This window comes from Sebastes umbrosus, chromosome 18 (genome assembly GCF_015220745.1).
Source record: "Sebastes umbrosus isolate fSebUmb1 chromosome 18, fSebUmb1.pri, whole genome shotgun sequence".
NCBI lineage: Eukaryota > Metazoa > Chordata > Actinopteri > Perciformes > Sebastidae > Sebastes > Sebastes umbrosus.
Window position 1 is genome coordinate 5,792,633 of NC_051286.1, and position 18,911 is coordinate 5,811,543.

General features: G+C 40.0%; 3 protein-coding genes across 3 annotated transcripts; 1 reads left to right on the top strand and 2 right to left on the bottom strand.

Moving 5' to 3' along the window:
* Positions 1-638: 638 nt before the first annotated feature.
* Positions 639-2,730, bottom strand: saysd1 (SAYSVFN motif domain containing 1). The gene is made up of 2 exons (XM_037751057.1): positions 2,478-2,730; positions 639-1,400 (listed from the first exon to the last, which is right to left on the bottom strand). Exons 1-2 carry the CDS (start codon positions 2,679-2,681, stop codon positions 1,074-1,076), a joined length of 531 nt encoding a protein of 176 aa, XP_037606985.1. The 5' UTR covers positions 2,682-2,730; the 3' UTR covers positions 639-1,073.
* A 155-nt stretch (positions 2,731-2,885) lies between these two features.
* Positions 2,886-6,619, top strand: grcc10 (gene rich cluster, C10 gene). The gene is made up of 4 exons (XM_037751058.1): positions 2,886-3,013; positions 3,944-3,997; positions 4,257-4,433; positions 5,781-6,619. Exons 2-4 carry the CDS (start codon positions 3,946-3,948, stop codon positions 5,918-5,920), a joined length of 369 nt encoding a protein of 122 aa, XP_037606986.1. The 5' UTR covers positions 2,886-3,013; positions 3,944-3,945; the 3' UTR covers positions 5,921-6,619.
* Positions 6,620-6,891: 272 nt separating this feature from the next.
* On the bottom strand, positions 6,892-15,712 carry LOC119477149 (cytospin-B-like). Its single transcript, XM_037751056.1, has 13 exons — positions 15,571-15,712; positions 15,087-15,203; positions 13,958-14,078; positions 11,109-11,588; positions 10,176-10,249; positions 9,234-9,844; positions 9,062-9,149; positions 8,579-8,654; positions 8,453-8,489; positions 8,107-8,203; positions 7,865-7,981; positions 7,262-7,321; positions 6,892-7,157 (listed from the first exon to the last, which is right to left on the bottom strand). The coding sequence occupies exons 3-13, from the start codon at positions 13,995-13,997 to the stop codon at positions 7,068-7,070; spliced, it is 1,770 nt and encodes a 589-aa protein (XP_037606984.1). The 5' UTR covers positions 13,998-14,078; positions 15,087-15,203; positions 15,571-15,712; the 3' UTR covers positions 6,892-7,067.
* Between the last annotated feature and the right edge of the window lie 3,199 nt (positions 15,713-18,911).

An 18,911-nucleotide genomic window follows, 5' to 3' on the forward strand; every position in this document is an offset into this window, starting at 1 on the left:
AAAACGCTCAATATACGGAGAAATACACGCAGCCCGTATTCAGAAAGAGTGCGTTTGAAAAAAGCCGTTAGGATTTCTGTCCATTTGTGATGTCACATATATACAATATTTAGATCATTACACGGTTTTAAACATAAACATTCTAAATGTGTCCCAGTTTATTTCCTGTTTCAGTGTATGTAAATAAAATCAGCTTACAGGAAGTAAACATGGACCCAAACTGTTGCCTAGCAACACAATTCCGTTGCAATTCCATTGGAATGCACTAAAACGGAGCGTTTCAGACAGAGGGTGAATACAGGTATATTTAGACAGACAGTATGAGGAAAATAATGTGTTTTTTGAACATTACAGCATGTAAACATGTTCTAGTAGAAACAAGTATATACATACAAGTATGGACCTGAAAATGAGCATGATATGGGACCTTTAAAGGAAAAAAGGACACATTTCCTTTAGATTTTGTCTATTAAGATGGATTTTGAAGCTCAATATTCATTGCTTTTATTAATAAAGTTCCATTGCAATTTTTGAATGAACATTTCTTGAATCTTTTCTCAAACATAACTACTTTTCATGGCAGATTTGATAAAAAAAAAAAATCCGGAGAACAAGACCTATAAACAAGATGCAATACTGTTTGATACATCAGAATTATTTATTAAACTTGAAAAGCCATTTATTTGAAGTAAACAACATTTTTCTTATATAAATTAAAAAGCTTTTCCTTTAGGATGAGCCGTTGTTTCTTCCCAGCTCACCCTTAAATATCATTCCCACATTTTTGCAAATCCATATTGATCAGTACAGGAAATGGAGTTAAAGTTCAGATTTAAAAATCTGTTAAGAACCAAATGTCACCCATTATATTGTGCACCAAGTAATGGTTAATTGATATCCCTTTTCCACAACCTGAAGAGATTATTATTAAACTGCTTCAAATAACAGAAACAGGAATACAACTGTAAGTAGACCAAATCCTTCCTATAAGTCCCTGAATAAAATTAACATTTTTGAAAGGACAAAAAGATTTAATTATTTGATATAAATGTGCAAATATAAATGTAAGCGCTTCAGCTGTGATTTGCCATATAACTGTAACCCATCTCTCCCTCCAGCTGCTCTGCAGTGATAGCGCCCAGCAGAGGCTGACAGTCTGGATTGAAGACAGAATAAGCGCTCATTTCTCCAGGCTCACGGGCAGCTGGGCTACGGAGTCCTTGGTAGAGCCAGTAGAAGAGGGAGATGACGAAGAAAGGCAGGCCAAACTCCAGTTCAGCAAACAGACCGAGCAGCACCAGCCACAGCAGCACTTTAAGCAGAGTAAGGTTTGTGAAGACAAGTTGTCTCGAAGCCAGCCATCTTCCCAGAGCGCTGTCCAGCAGCCAGTCACTGCGGTCCTGCAGAGAAGACACAACAGGAGGTTCAACAACATCACAGTGGGTCTGGGCACAAAACAGGCCTCTCTGCTGGGTGTCCACATGATAGAAGACTGTAGGCGTTTTCAGTTAAGAGCGGAGGACTTGCTATATATTGGAGCACTTTAGTTTGATACATTTCAAGCTGCATCCATTATAGACAGACTAGTATTTAGAAGAGCACTGCATCAGGTACTGACTTGTCATCTGGTAGTCACAGATTTCAGTGTAACACCGGTACTGGTATGACAGTCTGACAGTGGCCTACCACTTTCAAGTGGCACCTGTCGTTAAGAAACGGTATATACAGGTGAAATAGGAGCGGCATACCACTCCAAGGACCGGCTTATGCCGCTGAACCACAGTGGCACATCTTCAGCCACTTTTCGATCTCGGTGCTACTATCCCTTTTCAATAACTTGATATTTAATGGAGGTTTAACTGTTATACAGTACAGCACCAGTATAAAACAATGTGCATCTGACTCCATTATTTATAGCCTGTATATAGACCACCAGTCAGTGCCTGATGCAGTGCTTCTTGTGTTTTTCAATGTGGATTTATTGTGGATATTTATTTTCTGGTTTAGTTAGTACTGATATAAATGGGCATTTAAAGATGTTTTATGTAATCTTATGTTACACATAAAGTTGAAACAGTTATTTACTGAACTGATCTTCTCAAATGTGAGAATGTTCTTCTTTTCTATGTGTTATATTATGATGGGCATTTTTCACTATTTTCTGACATTTTATAGAACAAATGATTTACAAATTAAAAAAAAAACTATAATAATGGACAGATTAATCAATGATGCAAATATTGGTTAGTTAGTTGTAGCCTTAGTTATATGTTTTGTGTCTGTCTTTAAACATTTTAAAGGCGTGTTTCACTGTTATCTCTTTGGTTTAGTGTGTTGTGAAGATCCATGAATAAAATACAATCAGATTAGTCTTAGATTTGTCACAGCCAACTGCAGTAAACACTAGTAATAATTCAGAAAACACTTAATGAGGAAGCTAATGAACCTGTTTCCTGATTCACAGTAAACTGTCTCACCTTCTTTGGAGAGCTCTGAATTGAAGCTGTGATGTTTTCTGTCTCTTCTATCTGTTGATGTCTCTCAGTTGTTGTTTTATCAATCAGAGGAGCTGTGTCCTCTTCTGTCTCGTCTCTGTAATGTGGATCAGCAGCACTGTCTTCCTTCTTCATGGTGTTATCAGCCTGTCGTCTGGCTCTGAACTCTGCCAGCTTCTGCTCCATCGACTCTCACTGCTATCAGGTTTATGAAGTGCAACGTGGCAGAAAGAGCCTCTAATACAACTCATATACAACGTATTAATGTCAGTGTCGCTTCAATAAAGCTTAACACACATGTTACATACAACCACGATGACTGTCAGTCACTTTTACTTCCACTTTAGCAACATGTTGTTGAGATGTCATCATGCTAGTAGCTTAGAGAGCCGCTTGTTTACCTTTTTACTTCCGCGTCTATCTGAAAGGAGGACGTAGTGTCGTGAGACGCTTTCAACTGTCGTAAAACGCGTCGTTTTCCAGCTCTGCTACACGCTAGGTTGTTTTCACTAGAAGGGGTGAGTTCACAAACATCTGTTTAATGTTTAACTGTCGTTATTATATATATATATATATATATATATATTAGTTGTTCGTAATCTTAGCTAAGCTCTCGTTGTCTTGTGTTACAGTCAAAGCTGTTAATAGAGAAAGTAATCGATGATCCAACATCCAGCTCATCAGATCATCAACCTAACTGATCTTTATGTTGTTATTGTGGGAGATTAGTTAACATTAACTCACTTTAAAGGGTATAGAGAACATCATCTTACAGCAGGTTCACTTCTAGCATTCAAGTTTAGGACTATTACCTAACATCTAACGTTACAACATTTCTACCAGACACTCATTTGTTTGTCTGCCACTTCTGAAATCTAGGTATAGCACTGAGTCAGAGGCACCAGACTGTAGAATTATGGAATATATAATGCAACTTTAATGCATGACTATACTTGGTAACACTTCATTTTACAGGTCTGCACATTTCATGGTAATTAGGTAATAATTAGAAAGTTACCTATTTGAAATTTCTTTGGAATTACTGACAAATTACCCCAAATATTTACCTCAAAATGTATGGAAAAGTACTTTATTATAAACATTATTTAATAATCTAATAAGCCCTTAGGCTTGAGAAGTGACTGCTCTTCATCTGAGGTGGAAAACTAATAGAAGACACTTCTGATCAGGCACAAATCTAACCATTGTGACTTATTGTCTAATAAGAAAAACATTAAGACATTCCAAAGAAGTAATTTGCTAATTACTATCAATTAATCAACTAATCATTTCAGCTCTACAACGAAGGTTACTTCATTTTCTTTAATCAACCTAGAAGATATCAAGTATTGAATTTTGCGTAAAACACTAAAACTGTCCTCTTTTAAGCCATGTAGTTTCTTTTTTTCTTGTTCATACGTACATGTTGTTGTCTCTTTTCTCTCCAGACATGGCTTCAGCTCCAGCACAGCAGCCCACCCTCACTGTTGAGCAGACCAGAGGTGAGAAGAACCGGTTATATTCTGTTAAATTTACATTTTCTAGCTCTTCTAGTCTTTCTTAGGTGACCCACGTCATTATTGCTGAATAAATATTGGACAAACACTTTCAGCATGTTAAACTGCCTGATGACCCGAGGTCTGTCGTTTTACTTGCGTTTCCAAGATCCTGTCTTGCTACATATACTTGTCTCGCAGCTGTATATATAAACACGCTGTAGAAGCAGAGCAGCTACTGATGCTTTGTTTGTTTCTTCCACAGTGGTACTGAGTGAAGTGATCCAGGCCTTCTCGGTACCAGAAAACGCTGCGAGGATGGAGGAGGCTCGAGAAAGTGCCTGCAACGACATGGGCAAGATGCTGCAGCTTGTGCTCCCTGTGGCCACCATGATTCAACAGGAGGTTATCAAAGCGTACGGCTTCAACAATGAAGGAGAGGGTAAGCATGAGACAGCACTTTCTAGCCCTTGAGTATAGATTTAATTAAAGGCTGGAAAATGCTGATGTGTCATGCAGAACGGACCTTTTAGCATCATCCTGTAATAAGGGAATATTGTGCCACAGGACTGAATGTCTAGGAACTCTTTAGTCTAGCATTCATCATGCTATTCATCACTAGAGCTCAGCCATATACTTACAGTAGGGCTGTCAACGAATATTCTCAATTCTAATATATATTAAATAATAAAAAACAGATATCACAAAATGAAAATTTAAATTCAGCACTACCGCGGCTGTCTGCCTCGCGCTCACTGAATTTACCACATGACGGGAGTCACACAACGCCACTTTCATTAACTGGAAATTAAATGTAACGTTAGGTCTACCTGACCATAACTGTAATGATGCCAGAGAATTTGGTTGCAGAGAAAGTCGTGTGTACCTGCTATCTTCTGACGTTTTTGCTTTTTAAACAAAAAACACATTTTATATTGTGTTATTACGCGGCATAGTTGAATACTTGATTCTGGTTGGTCAATCACTGCATTCTACTGTCTGCTATTACTTTATAAAACAGACCGTGGCTATATATAGCAGACCGTTGCTATGGGCGCAGTTCTGAATTCGGAGTCTGGCGGACTGTTTTTGTGTCAAATTATTGGTTTCTAAGTAAGTAGACGTGTAATAAGCGGGATAATGCACAGCTAGCAGGTCATTGTTGTGAAATAAACCCCTTCAGGGTGTTTAGTTCACAATAATGACCCCCTAGCTGTACATTACTTACATATTTAGTGGAAATGACATTCAATATTGCCAACAGCAAGTGGGAAACTTTCAAGTGGTCTCCTGGCAACCTCCCTCCAGCCAGCTTTTAGGTTCATCTCATTTAGGTTTTTGTTGGGAAATGAGGAGGTACCGCGTTGCTCGCGGCCAGTTAGGACACGGTGTCATGGACGTAATGCGCAAAAATAGATATTTGAATAGTTCGAACCTATGTGTTTTTTTAGAGCGAATATTCAAACATAATTTTAGGCCAATTTTGACAGCCCTACATATACTGATATAACATTTGCCATGACTGGAATCTTAAATTTATTTTTTTCTAAAATTTTGCAGTGCAGTTAAATGACACTAATTTCCAAGCTAATGTGTTCACGCTGAAATAAACACGTTACTGATATTTTTTTCTGAAAATGTTTTTGTGTATGAATATCATCTGAAAGTGGCAGAAGTCAATCCCACAATACTTTCACAGTATATAATTACATATATAGATATTTAGGTATTGTACTCACAGACTGTATGTCCTTCAGGGTTGATGATCGTGGTTCTGCTTCCCTTTCAGGTGTCCTAAAATTTGCCAGATTGGTGAAGATGTATGAAACTCAGGACCCTGAAATCGCAGCCATGTCGGTTAAACTGAAGTCTCTCCTCCTGCCGCCGCTGTCAACTCCACCTATAGGAGGCGCCATTCCAGCTTCATAGGACTTCTTTACATTCATCGGTCAACTGCAAGGTTACTCTCATCAACGTGAACATACTGTCATTCCAATATCTCATCTATCATATTTTCAAACTCATTACACTAATACGTTCCAACATGCCTTATCTGCATTGTGGTTCCATTTAAAACAGCTTTTGCAAAACCTTGTTAAATTATTGCTTTTTTAAATGTTTCAGTATTTATTTGTTATATTATGACCATTTTCTAATGTCATTGAACCTTAAACACCTCCTTTAATGCCATCCTTTTATAATTTTAAGTATACCATTTTTATATGCTCTGTCAAATGTCATTCTCTTGTTATATATTAAAATGTTTTCTGTGACTCTCTGTGTGTGGTATTAATAGAGAAAATGTGGGGCAGGAAAAGCAACGTCGATATACATAACTTTATTATTATTGCAATAAGGCTTTGGCAACAACATATATGTTTATACATACGTGTTTTTAAAAATACTGAAGCGCTTACACACATTTACATATATACATTTCCTCAAAGGCAACTTTCTTTAAATGGATACTGTAGTATTTAAGGTTAAAACATTACTATTCTAACATATAAACCTGGGTTCATGTCTGCCCCCTTTCTTTGTTTTGTGGCTTTTAGCTTTGGGGTGCATGCAGACATGATGACAACAGAGGTTCATGATAAAAATAACTTTTAGTGGAGATAGATAAAATGTAAAGTGCTCAAAATCATCCACTTAAAAATACAGCGCAAGTTTACATTAATCATAAAGTGCTCATTACATTTTTTAAAAAGGCAAACCGTGCAGAACCAGTGCTCCCAGCACCCAGAAACAAACGTGACCGTAATTGTTAAGCAGGTGAATTGAAGTCCTGTACTGATTTTAAATCTGACGAATCTTTTAGTGTCTTGTGCATCATAATAACCCAGCAACTATTTGGATCTGAACAGGTGATAAGTAAAAAAATAAAAATACTCCCATGGTTTAGTTTCTGTGTGATTGTATTGATACATAAAATCACGTCATAAAGTCTAATATTGCTAACACATTTTAAATTCAGAGTTCATTGTGAGTAGAGCTCCCTCTTGTGGTGAACAGCGTTTCAGTCCGTCAGTCAAAACGATGGAAAAGTACCAGGCAGAAGAGCGAGACGAGAGAATCACATCTCAAAGTGACGGAAAATGCTTTCGACATAACCCAGAACCGTCTGCCAGTCCGGCCCGTCTGCCTTCAGCATCTCCTCCACCGTCTGTCACGCAGATATAAAGATCAGATTATAAAACCAGAGGACACAGCTGGTTTTAAGTTTAACAATTTGTAACTTTCCACATATGTGTTGTGTAAATGTCTCACCAGTGTGGCTGTGATTCCAACACTCTCTCCTGTCTTAAAAGCGAGGTCCAGATTTTCCTTCTGTAAAAAACATTTGAGTCAGAAGCAGCTTTCACATCATCAGGGGGACATTTTTACAGACGTACCTTTCACTCATGGATTCTTATAAAAGAGAACAAAATAATCCAGCACATTGTCGACCAAGATATGTGAATGAAAATGGGTTCTATGGGTATCCACGAGACTCCCCTTTACAGACATGCCCACTTTATGATAATCATAGCAGTTTGGGGCAAGTCAGAGTCAAGTCAGCACACTGACACACTGACAGTTTGCCATGTTATGATGCTAAATGCAGTACCTGTGAGGGTTTCTGGACAATATCTGTCATTGTTTTGTGTTGTTAATTGATCTTCAATAAACAAAGATATACATACATTTGCATAAAGCAGCATATTTGTCCACTTCAATGTTGATAAGAGTATTACATACTTGACAAATAACCCTTTGAGGTACATTTTGAACAGACAAATAGTGTGTGATTAATCGCATACATAAAATTAAACATAATCTTCTCATCACATGTGATTCATTTGTTCTGAGAATCAACAGCAACAGTTTTACCTTGTCTGCGGGGTCGAGGGTGTCATACGGGATGTGATTTGGTAAATAGGTGTGATAAACGGCGCAGAACGCCAAGCCGTCCTCCCAGCTGCTGCTGAAGTTCGTGATCTCAATATTCTGCCACAAAACACACTTGATGAAGACGAGACATAACTGGTAAAACACGTATTTTTGTTGCCCACCCTGAATTCCTCATAACTTTACAAACATATTTCAATGATGGTGACATCCTCTTTTCTAACCTTATAACCTTGGGTACGACTCTGGCACCAGCGCAGCAGGGAGTTTCTCCTGGAGCCGCCGTGACGCCTCAACAGAGCACTGAAACCATCCTGAGGTCTGGGAAGGCAAGAAAAGATTTTACCTCAGTTTTAAGAATAACTTAATTGTACAGTGAAAAGTAAAACCACATATAATGAGATTAAAGAAGAGAAAAAGATATTTTTCTGCAGATTCAATTGTGCAAATGGTTCAACCAGAGATTGTGATTAAATGCGACTTCATGGTTGATTTGACTCATTTTGACTCACTTTAGTGTCTGCTGAGATGTTGGTATCAACAAAGAAAAAGAGCCTAATAGTTACTTACTTGAAGGAATCTAAGCTTTGGTCCTCATCCTGTTTTCCTGCATGCCAAAGATTGAAGCCACAGTCATATAGCTGTACAGTCTAAAAGAACATGAAGATGGTTTAGTGCTGTAGGTTTAAAGCTCACCTGTGTAAAAGCTGCACCAGCTGTCCTGCCGCTGTAAAACGCGATCCATCCTTCTCCGTTTTGGTGTCTCTTCTTTCTGGAAAAGTTTAGAGACTGATTCTATAAATGCCTAGCGTGATTCAACAGTAATAGTAGGCCACATTCTGTTTAAACATGGCATTTCTGCACAGTTGCAGATAAAGATGAGGCTAATATTATTAGTATTATACCATTTGTAGAATTAGATTCTAGTGATGGCTGCGTAGGATTGTTTCTGACTCTTGAGATCCAAACATTTCCAATAACTCCAGAGTGTTTATTTATTGGAAAAAGATAGATGTGTTTTTATCTAATGAAATATCCATATTTGTTGGTGTTTAGCTGAGGAGTTATATTCATTAAAAAAGTGGATTTAATAAAAAAAGACTAATTTAATATTCTGAAACACCACTGGGAACCACTGGTTTAAAGAGCATTTTCATATCAATTCAACCAGTGTGGTACCTTGCATAGCGGCAGTGTTGTGCTTGTGTTTTTTGAGGTCCCATTTTCACCGGGGGAGTCCACTGGGAGTGGGAGACGAGACAGACTCCTAAAAGACATATTTTTACATGTTTTATAATTCTGTCTTCTGTTAAAAGAGATGAATGTGTTGTGAGCGTTCATGTAGACTCACCAAGATCTTTCAGACAGCATCACAATCCTCCTCGGATCCTTGCCTTCTTTCTTCTTCTCCAGCACAGCCAAACTACGAAGGTATCCCTCTGCCACTCCTTTCCCTGTCAGCTGCCCGTTCCCTGATCCATTCGCCTCCTCGGGGTCATGACCTATAACTTCATCATCCACCTCTTGATTTGATTCATTCTCCTCCTTTTCCTTTTCAGCATTTTCAGGTTCAGTGTCGGGTTTTTCCTCCACGACTTCCTCCTGTATTCCCTCCCCCTGCTCCTCCTCAGAGTCTCGTCTCTCTTTCTGTTCATCACAATCAGTTGTGTCTTTCACCCTGCATGCGTCCCTCAGAGCGTCCAGCTCGGCTCGCTCCCGCCGCTGCTGCAGGGTGAGTTCAGTCAGTTTGCAGCAGACGTCTCTGTGCTCGGCCCTCAGACTCTCCAGCTCTCCGTCCTTCTCCTGCTGTCTGCTGAGAGCCTGAGCCAGCCGCTCCTCCACGGCCCGGTGGTTCTCCTGGAGCGAACCCAGAGCCTGCTCCGACTCGACCCGCAGCCGGTCAGCTACGGACACGGCAACCTGCAGGTCACACTGGAACTGATGCCACTCCAACCGCTCTGTCTGTCATGGAGGACAAAAGAAAGAGGACCAAATGTTAAAAGAAACAGAGAGAGAGTTCTCCTCCAGAGTCCTGGATGTAACTGGTTCTTCTGAGCTCTTAACATATGAATATTTGTATAAAATACGTATGCTGCAGTGTTGTCACATGAAAAAACTTGTTTTAAGACTAAAATGCTGAAGAAAAAGTAAATAAAATGTAATTTGTTCATAATTGTATTCATTTTTCCAAAACATAGGATCTTCAAAGTCGCCAGGTCAAGTCTCTATTGTACAGCAAATAAATGTTTGTGAGTTACAGGAAATCTTAAGGGCCTAATGGTGTCAGACTCACCCTGAGTGTCTCCCTCAGTGTGTCCACCTCCTCAACCAGCTCATCTCTCTCCGTTATCAAGCGCCTGAGCAGCTCTGAAAAACAGGTCGAACATAAAAAGCACACAAGGTTGATTGGAAATAGATTCAAAGGCCTGACATCAGGATAGATCATTCATTCATTATTTACTCAAGAGCAACAAATGGCACAGTTTCATAAAATATTTAATAAAACAGGTAAAGGACAGGACTAATAACATTCATGGTGACTCTGTTCCATTTAGCCATCCAAGTGAGCCAATATCACTTTTATACCTCATTTTTATTATTAGTATTATTAGTTACACATCCTGAAAAGTCAGATTGTCTGCCCTGAGAACAGTCTTGATTATATAGTGAAGCAAAATCAAGTAAGTCTACTTGCCAGTTAAATCATGAAAAGGCTCTTTTTTGGGCTTAAAGGGGCACTCCGGCGATTTCGCACAAGAAGTGTGGTTAACTTCTCATGGCGAGTCCTACTCAGACAAACCAAACACTGACTCTAGAGAGAGCCTTTTATATTTTTACGTTACCTGAAGGCCACCGTAGTTCTCTGACACGCTTGCGAAAGTGCGGTACCGTGAGCTGCAGAGTGCAAAACCGCGGTACTGTCAGCAGCCGTCTGACTTCCGTTGCTCCTAAAGTAGTGTTATTATGGTAAGGATGTGCTCTGAGCGAGGCGAATGGCGTTTTACACTCTGCGGTTCACATTGCCACAGTCTTGGAAAGGGAGGAGTGAGCGGAGGAGTACTCAGTTGGTTGCAATCTGCAACCACACCACTAGATGTTGCCAAATCCTACACACTCTACATTTAATTAAAAGGCGGAGAGACATTTGGCAGTTTTTTTTTAGGCCAGTAACACTTTACTTTAAAGTCTCTTTAAGTAAACAAACCAGTGAAGATGGAGGACGTACCTACGGCTCCTGTGGTTACATCAGTGTTGGGGTTCAGGCCTAGTGAGGCTCTGTAGTGCTCCATCAGACTGAATAAAACCAGGGTCATCTCCTCTCCGGCTCTCTCTGCTGCAGCCTGCGGCTCCATCCCACTATCTCTCTCCTGCCAGCTCTGCTCTGAAGGCGATCCTCTGGACGGAGGCAGGGACGCCGGTCTGACCGGGCTGCCCGCCGCCTTCCCACGCCTCACTGCTGCATCGCTCCCGTTCGTCTCCGAGGTGATGCTGTCTACGCTTATCACGGCCCATTCTGAGGGAGCAGTAGGCAGTTTCTGTGTCCAGTCTGCGAGAGGAGAGGTGGTGGAGGGGGTGTTGCTGCTGCCGGCTGGCGATGGCGTCTGTGCCTTACTGGAGGAGGAAGCTGCAGTGGATAAGGCCATGGCAGTCAGCTCTGCCTCTGAGGGTGTGGTAGGAGGCGTGTGGAAGAAATCTAATGGAGAACCTAATAGATTGGGAGCAAAAGAAAAAGTACATCAAAGAGATAAAAGAGAAAATATGACTGTCCTGAGCTTTAAAATCATCTAATATAAGAAAAATGTGCTGAATGCAAAGCCCTTCTCTTCTTTTGCTCGATGCAGATGTAAGCACTGCTTCCTTATTTACTCTGCTGGGCTGACTGATGCAGCAAAAAGCCTCTGCTGCCAATGTCTTGGCAGGCAAACACACTGTTCCCCCGTGTGGTAAGATCCAGGAAGAGAGGCGATTTCACTCTGATCTACTATCTAACAGCCGCTCTCACTGCCACCACGAGGCGATTACATCCATCATCAGTTCTGCCAGTAAACTGCATGAAGCATGAACCTCTGAAAAACATTTCTCAAAGAGTTTAGAGTGATCTTTTTGAGCTTTTTGGCTTGATATCTGCATCCTGAAAGTGTCACCTGTCACTGAAAAATAATCTTTGTGATTTCTGTAAGATGCTGTTTTTAGCAGATTTGGGCAGGCTACAGGGACCTCCACCTCCTTCGACTCTGATCCTTTCATGTTTCCCCTCCTTGCCCTTGTGTTGTGCTGCAGGATTCTGCAGACTCATCTTTTCCCTGGCAGCAGCAGCATGTTGTAGTCTGCTCAGCTACAGCGAGGGAGCTATTCTCATCCTCCAGCCTGAGCCCACATCCTGCATACTGACAGCCCAGAGAGGGAAACAAGGAGCAGCATTTTAAACAGCTGTAAAGTGAGAATCAAGCGGATGAATGTCTTCGGTTAGAAAACAAGACGTGGAAGGCTTCGCAGGGCAGTTTCACACGTTAGCCGAGACAAACGACAGCCGGTCTGTGATGCTTTGAAACTGAAGGCGTGAGAGAGGCTAAAAGATCTGATGTTGCCGGATCCAACTTTTACTAAAATCCTCTGGGATACGGTTTGGATTTCACTGCAAAGTTCTGATTCATCACTTCCCGTGTACCGAGAGATGTTTCTGTGATCGTACATGACCGGACACCAGAATTTCTTTTAGACAAACAGGGTACATGCATAAAGTGTCAATCTGTGGAAATGTGATGCTCACCTCTACAGCAGCCCCACTTTGTGATTTAACCTTATAATAATAATAATCTCAAAGATTTTCATTTAAAGGTGCTAAATACAGGATTGGGAGCATTTCTATTGCCTCTCAACGGCTCCCAACATGGCAACGGTGAGATGTGGCTCGCAGCTAACGGTGCTAACAGCGATAAACAGTGCAAACAATGGAGAAAGTGTTGACAGAGCTAACCGTGTTTTCCTGAGGGGGAACGGGAGGGTGGGCGCTACGCTTCTGCAACGCCACCGTCGGTCAGGATGGCAGGGTTAACCGCCATATGAGAGCAGTGCAGAGTGGGGGCCGTGAGCTAGCCAGTGGGGCACGCTCACATGCACTAAAAGCATGCACAGCCGGACCGGCAATGTCAACAAAGCAGGGAGAAGCTTGGATTACAACACACACAGAGGGAGAGCGACTTCATCCTCTTTACATTGCAAATAGTTGTTTGCTGCTATATTAAAGCTCTGAATGTCAAATTCAGCACCTTTAAATACATGTCTATTAAGTCCATATCTATCGCTGAATGAGGTAACACAATGGTGATTGAGTCTATGGCCCGCTGATGAAAGCTCTTGTATTTGCAGTATTAGAACTGGGTGTCTGTGGCGACAATCTGCAATCCGCAATCCTGCTTATCGCCATAGGTGATCTTTGAGATTGTAACTTTAAACGGGTATGCATTTACACAAAAATTAAACATCATCATTCCTGGTTTAGAGGCCTACTTCAGTTCAGAACACGTTTTGTGCTGCCATTGCACTACATCAGTGTGCTTTGGGTAAACAGAAGGATATGATGAATAGTCTTTGGTTTGTCTTGGAATTAGGGCGATGCAATGAAAAATCGCTGCACTCACGCTTGTTTGTACTAAAGCCAGAAAGATCTGCTGTTCAAACTGAAATAAACTGGTTCACTCAATAGTCTTCTGAGGTTGTCATGAATGTATTCCGCATTTTTATTCTTTTGTAATGCAGAAGAGTAACAAGAATAAATGTTTCAGCTAATGCCTTCTTCGCTGTAAAGGCTCGTGCTTCTCTTCAGCTTCATAAAATATTAAAAAACTTCAGAAGATATTTTTTTGTTCTGATCGCAAACCAGTTTTCACTTTCTGTCTTGGGACCAGGAAGTCTAAAAATAATCTGTCTCACAGTATAATGACCAGAAGAAAGATGTCAATTCAAGCATGTGTGAGAAAAGTGGCCATGTGCAGCATAGCAGCATAAAAACAGCAGTACCTATACTTTGAAAAGAGTAAAAGTCAGCAATTGTTTGTCTTTGTCCTCAGGTACCTGTAGTGCTGTGGCCGTCTCTGCCAGTCTGGTTACCCATGATCCAGCAGGTTGTGGCTATGTGGACAGGCTCCCCCAGTGTCCTTCACTGTGTCCTCTGCTTTGTGAAGCCCACTGCTCGCTGGATAGGAGGGAATAAATATAAATCTTTCATGAGCATGACTCACCGCTGAACTCTTGATCAGTAGAACATGTCAAGAAAAGAGTCTTACAAGAACTTTGCTTAGGAAATCATTAGTGCAGAATCTTCTATCTTGCAGCCCAAACATTTCCCCTAACATGATAATGAAGTCCTACAAGATTGTTTGTTACAAAACATACTACCACCTTTGACCTTATGTCAATACATAAGTCACTGTGTCACCTGCTTGCAGTTTTTGTTGACCATCCCACAATAGCTGTCAGATATTTATAAGGCCTACTCAAGATTTAAGAGCTATGAGTCATAAAGCTTTTACATACATTTGACATAAAAAATAAATAGTGTTCAACAGAGCCACATATGTGTTAAAATGATAACATCCTTTCTAACAACGTCTACATGCTCCTCTACAGTGATGTGGAGTTATATCACATGGTCTATTCTTAACCAAACTCCATTGAATAATTTAGCAATTTAAGGTTGCCGTGGTAATGGAGAAAAGACACAAACATTAAACGTCATAACTAACCTCAATAAACATGTTGTTGGTATCCCCAGGTGAATTCGGCATGCACATTATTCCACATGAAGCACTACATTTCAAAATAATTCATTTTTTTACAACCGAGTCACACTGCTGACTACTGGCCTAGGCTGAGTATTGTGGTTTTAAGCTACCAGGAGCAACTCTAAAACAAATTATCAAATCAAAATGTTGCTTGATGAATTGTATGCCGAATTAACGAGTAATTTCTATTGAGTTGTAAAATGTCTTTAAAATTTGCTGTGCTACATATTCCAGCTTCTAAGGAGCCATGCAACATTAAATTGCCCGGTTTGTGAATGAAGTTTGGAGTCTCGTTTTTCCCCCAAAAAATAAGGAACACTCCAATTTTATTATGTGAAACTATATTATCTGTGACATGCATTGCATCCAAACACCGACACTGCAGACACACCATCACCCTCCAGTTTCATTCATCCTACCTGCTCAACCTGCCAGCTGGACGTCCTCCAGTCTGGTCCACCGGCTGTCCGGAGGGTTTCTTCTCCGGGTGTCTGGACCTCCCTGTCGGCGTCTTCTGCGTCCTGTCTCCCCAAAATCTACCAGAGGACACTGGTCGAGTTACTGACAATCATGTTTTCCCCGATATCCCATGTTCATCACCACACAGCTGCAGAAAAGGCAGCCCTCCATCTATAACTTGAGTCCAATTCCCAATAAAATCCAACTCCTCTTCTCCTTTAAATCCAATGCGACAAACAGAGCAGGCAGAAACTAACTGGATGCGCAGCAGCTGCACGTTGCATCGACGATATGCATGTTATTAATGGCATCATTTAAAGCAATGTTTGCATGCAAAGTAACGACTCAAAATACAAAATAATGTCAAGAACTAAAATAGTATTATATTAAAATGATGTGCTGCAGAGAGTGAGGAAGCAGTTGCACCTGCTGCAGGCTAATTACCTTTAACTGCAGGTGTGGTGGCACCCAGGTAACAGGTCTGGAGGTGTGTGACGTCTCATGGCAGCTGGCATAGCTCACAAGATGTGAGGAAAACAATTTAAGTAATCTTTAAAAAACATGCCTTTGCTAATCCAGAGGTAAACATGTGCAGAAGTTGGAGTGTGAGCTAGGATTTCCAAGTGAAGATGTTCCAGTGGATCCACCTGTATTGGTCATCAGGTGGAGCTCTAACTGCACTAATATTGAATACAAAGCAAAGTCAGTGTATTAGTGGATATATGACTGTACTGAACAATGCACTTGTTATTTGTCCTCACAGGTTTCACAGGCTGAAGAGCGAGAGATCCTCTCTGTTTTCTAGGTTTGCACAGCCAGAACGGCTGTAAGAACTAAGAAAATGTCATCATAAAATGTCATAATGATGCCTTAAATGGAAGTTCAGCTGCAAAATTAAACAAGCAATTATACCAAACTTTAACGTAATTTAATCACACAAGGGAGACATGGGAGCCTGGCCTTGGTGTTTATAAAACTATATAAAGGTATTTATATAACGTGACAATTCAAATGAGTTTATCCTCATTACAAATGAGACTGACAGGACAGAAGTCAAGAGGCATTGATGAGAAGAAAACAAGAGAATTATATAACTTAAAATCTTTCCTGAGCCACATTTTTCTTTTGTTTGTCTTTTGGTTCATTTGCACAGTAAAGTCACATTAGTACAAATTGATGCGAGCATAGAAGAGGCAGCAAAGCTGCTGGATGAGTCATCAGAGTCACAAAGACAAAGAGGATGGATGAATACTATGGGGAGGAAACTGTACTAGTAGAGTGATGGTAGTAGTGTAGAGAGAAGATGCTGGTATCATATGAAACTAGAAAACCTAAGGAATCCATTACTGCCAACCATGTTATACTAGCTTGTCATGAAGGAGGCTAAATAACGCTCCAACTTACACTAAATTTTGGGGAGGAAAAACCGGCATGGTCATGTCCAAAGCTGTCCCTTGACCTCTGACCTCAAGATATGTGAATGAAAATGGGTTCTATGGGTACCCACAAGTCTCCCCTTTACAGACATGCCCACTTTATGATAATCACATGCAGTTTGGGTCAAGTCATAGTCAAGTCAGCACACTGACACACTGACAGCTGTTGTTGCCTGTTGGGCTGCAGTTTGCCATGTTATGATTTGAGCATATTTTTAATGCCAAATGCAGTACCTGTGAGGGTTTCTGGACAATATTTCTCATTGTCTTGTGTTGTTAATTGATTTCCAATAATAAATATATACATATATTTGCATAAAACAAACATATTTGCCCACTCCCATGTTGATAAGAGTATTAAATACTACAAAAGGTACATTTTGAACAGATAAAAAATGTGATTAATTTGCGATTAACTATGGACAATCATGCGATTAATCGTGAATAAATATTAGTCTGTGTTTAAACATTTCAGCACCATGGAGAGGGACAGAGTGATACTGTATATTACTATTATTACTATTATTATGTGTTTATAATGTAGATTATATCTGAATGTTTCAGGACCATGGAGAGAGCACAATGAAGCTGATTGTCTCTTGCGCCCTCCAGTGACCAAACTCAATACTGACAGGAGTATAACATTTGGATTTATTCTTAATTCTGTCTGTTTCATTATTTTTCTATAAAATAAAAGAACCAAGATTTCTAAAATTCGAAATTTGGCCAAATTGATATAAACAGTTGGTTTAATGCATAGCATTTAGTAAAGTAACTTGATTGAAGGCTGAATGAAGTTTGGCTACTTACCTTGTGAGGCTTCAAAAAGGTGTGAGATTGATCATTTTATATCTATATCTATTCTATATCTATGGGTATATGGGGGGTTGTGTCACTTGGATGTTTTTATACTGCATACAGTAGATAAGAAATAAAACTTGGCGATAAAACTTTATGCGAGTTTTGCAAGTATCATGCATAATAACAGAGTTCTCCTCATTATTGCCGTTTTTCAAAACATGCTGCCTTTGTGTCCAACTTTTTTGTTTCGTCTACCTTCCAGACAAAAATCATTTTCCTTCCATTTAACTAAAATGTACTTGCAGAGACTTTCTGACCGAGCAGTGAACACTTTATAAGTGCTGTCTTGTTGCCAAGGTGACGTTGTTAAGGGCAGATTGATTTGTACTGTGTAAAATCTATTTGTCTCTGCGGTGTGAGCAAAGGTTAAGAAATGCAGGCAGTCTTTTTTTGCTTGTGGCTGTTTTTTGCACTTCACCAACATGATTTCTCAGTGACCTCTCCTGTACATCTAATCCCACTCACTTGTATTACCATACACATTGTTTCCAACGCTTAAGGCACTTTGAAACAAAACTAGTTTCTTTTTCAGCACATTCCCCTTTAGAAAAACCTTAACAAAAATGATTTGTTTATAATTATGAGGCTTGAGGAGGAGGAGGAATTTACTTTGGCTTTGAGTTCTGGGATGATGTCTTACTTCTATAGGAGAGAAAAGGAGAGGAAGATTAAATTAGTCTAGGCGGACACTGGCTGTAAAGTTGGTGTAACTTTTTAAAGAAATATACGCTGAGCTTGTGCTTTGCCGACACACTGCTCATAACAAAACCCACAGGAGCTGCCCAGTGACACAGCAGTCAACCAACAGTGGCCTGTCATGCTGGAGTTAAGTGCCTCGCCCAAGGGCACTTCAACAGCAGTTGTTGAAGGACATCCTTTAAATATTACGAGTTATATCAGTAAGATATTTGCAAGTAAAATGTCAGTTATTTCAATCATCAGGGAGCTCAAGCAAAGTCAGTATCCAACTTTAAACCCCTTCTTAAAACTAACTTAAAGGAAGTGTGTTTAACATTTCGGGGGCTCTAGCAGAAATGGAATATAATATTCATAACTATGTTTTCATTAGTGTTTAATCACCTGTAACTAAGAATTGTTGTGTTTTCGTTAGCCGCAGACTGCAAAACCGTGGTACCGCCAGCCGCCGTCTGACTTCAGTTGCTCCTAAAGTTGTGTTATTATGGTAAGAATGACCTCTGAGTCAGGCGAAAGATGTTACCACGGTTTTGCACTCGGCTACTCACGTTACCAGTCTTGGAAATGGAGGAGTGAGCGGAGGGGCAAAATCCTAAACACTGTACCTTTAACTATTTGTAAATTATTATTATTATTATTATTATTATTATTATTATTATTATTATTATTAATAATAATAATTGTTTTAATTAGAAGTTTATCTTTTACATTTTGTATTTTATTTACTTTTTTAATTTTATTTTCAACTTAAAAAAAAAAATTATAAACACAAGACATGAAACATCCAGTACC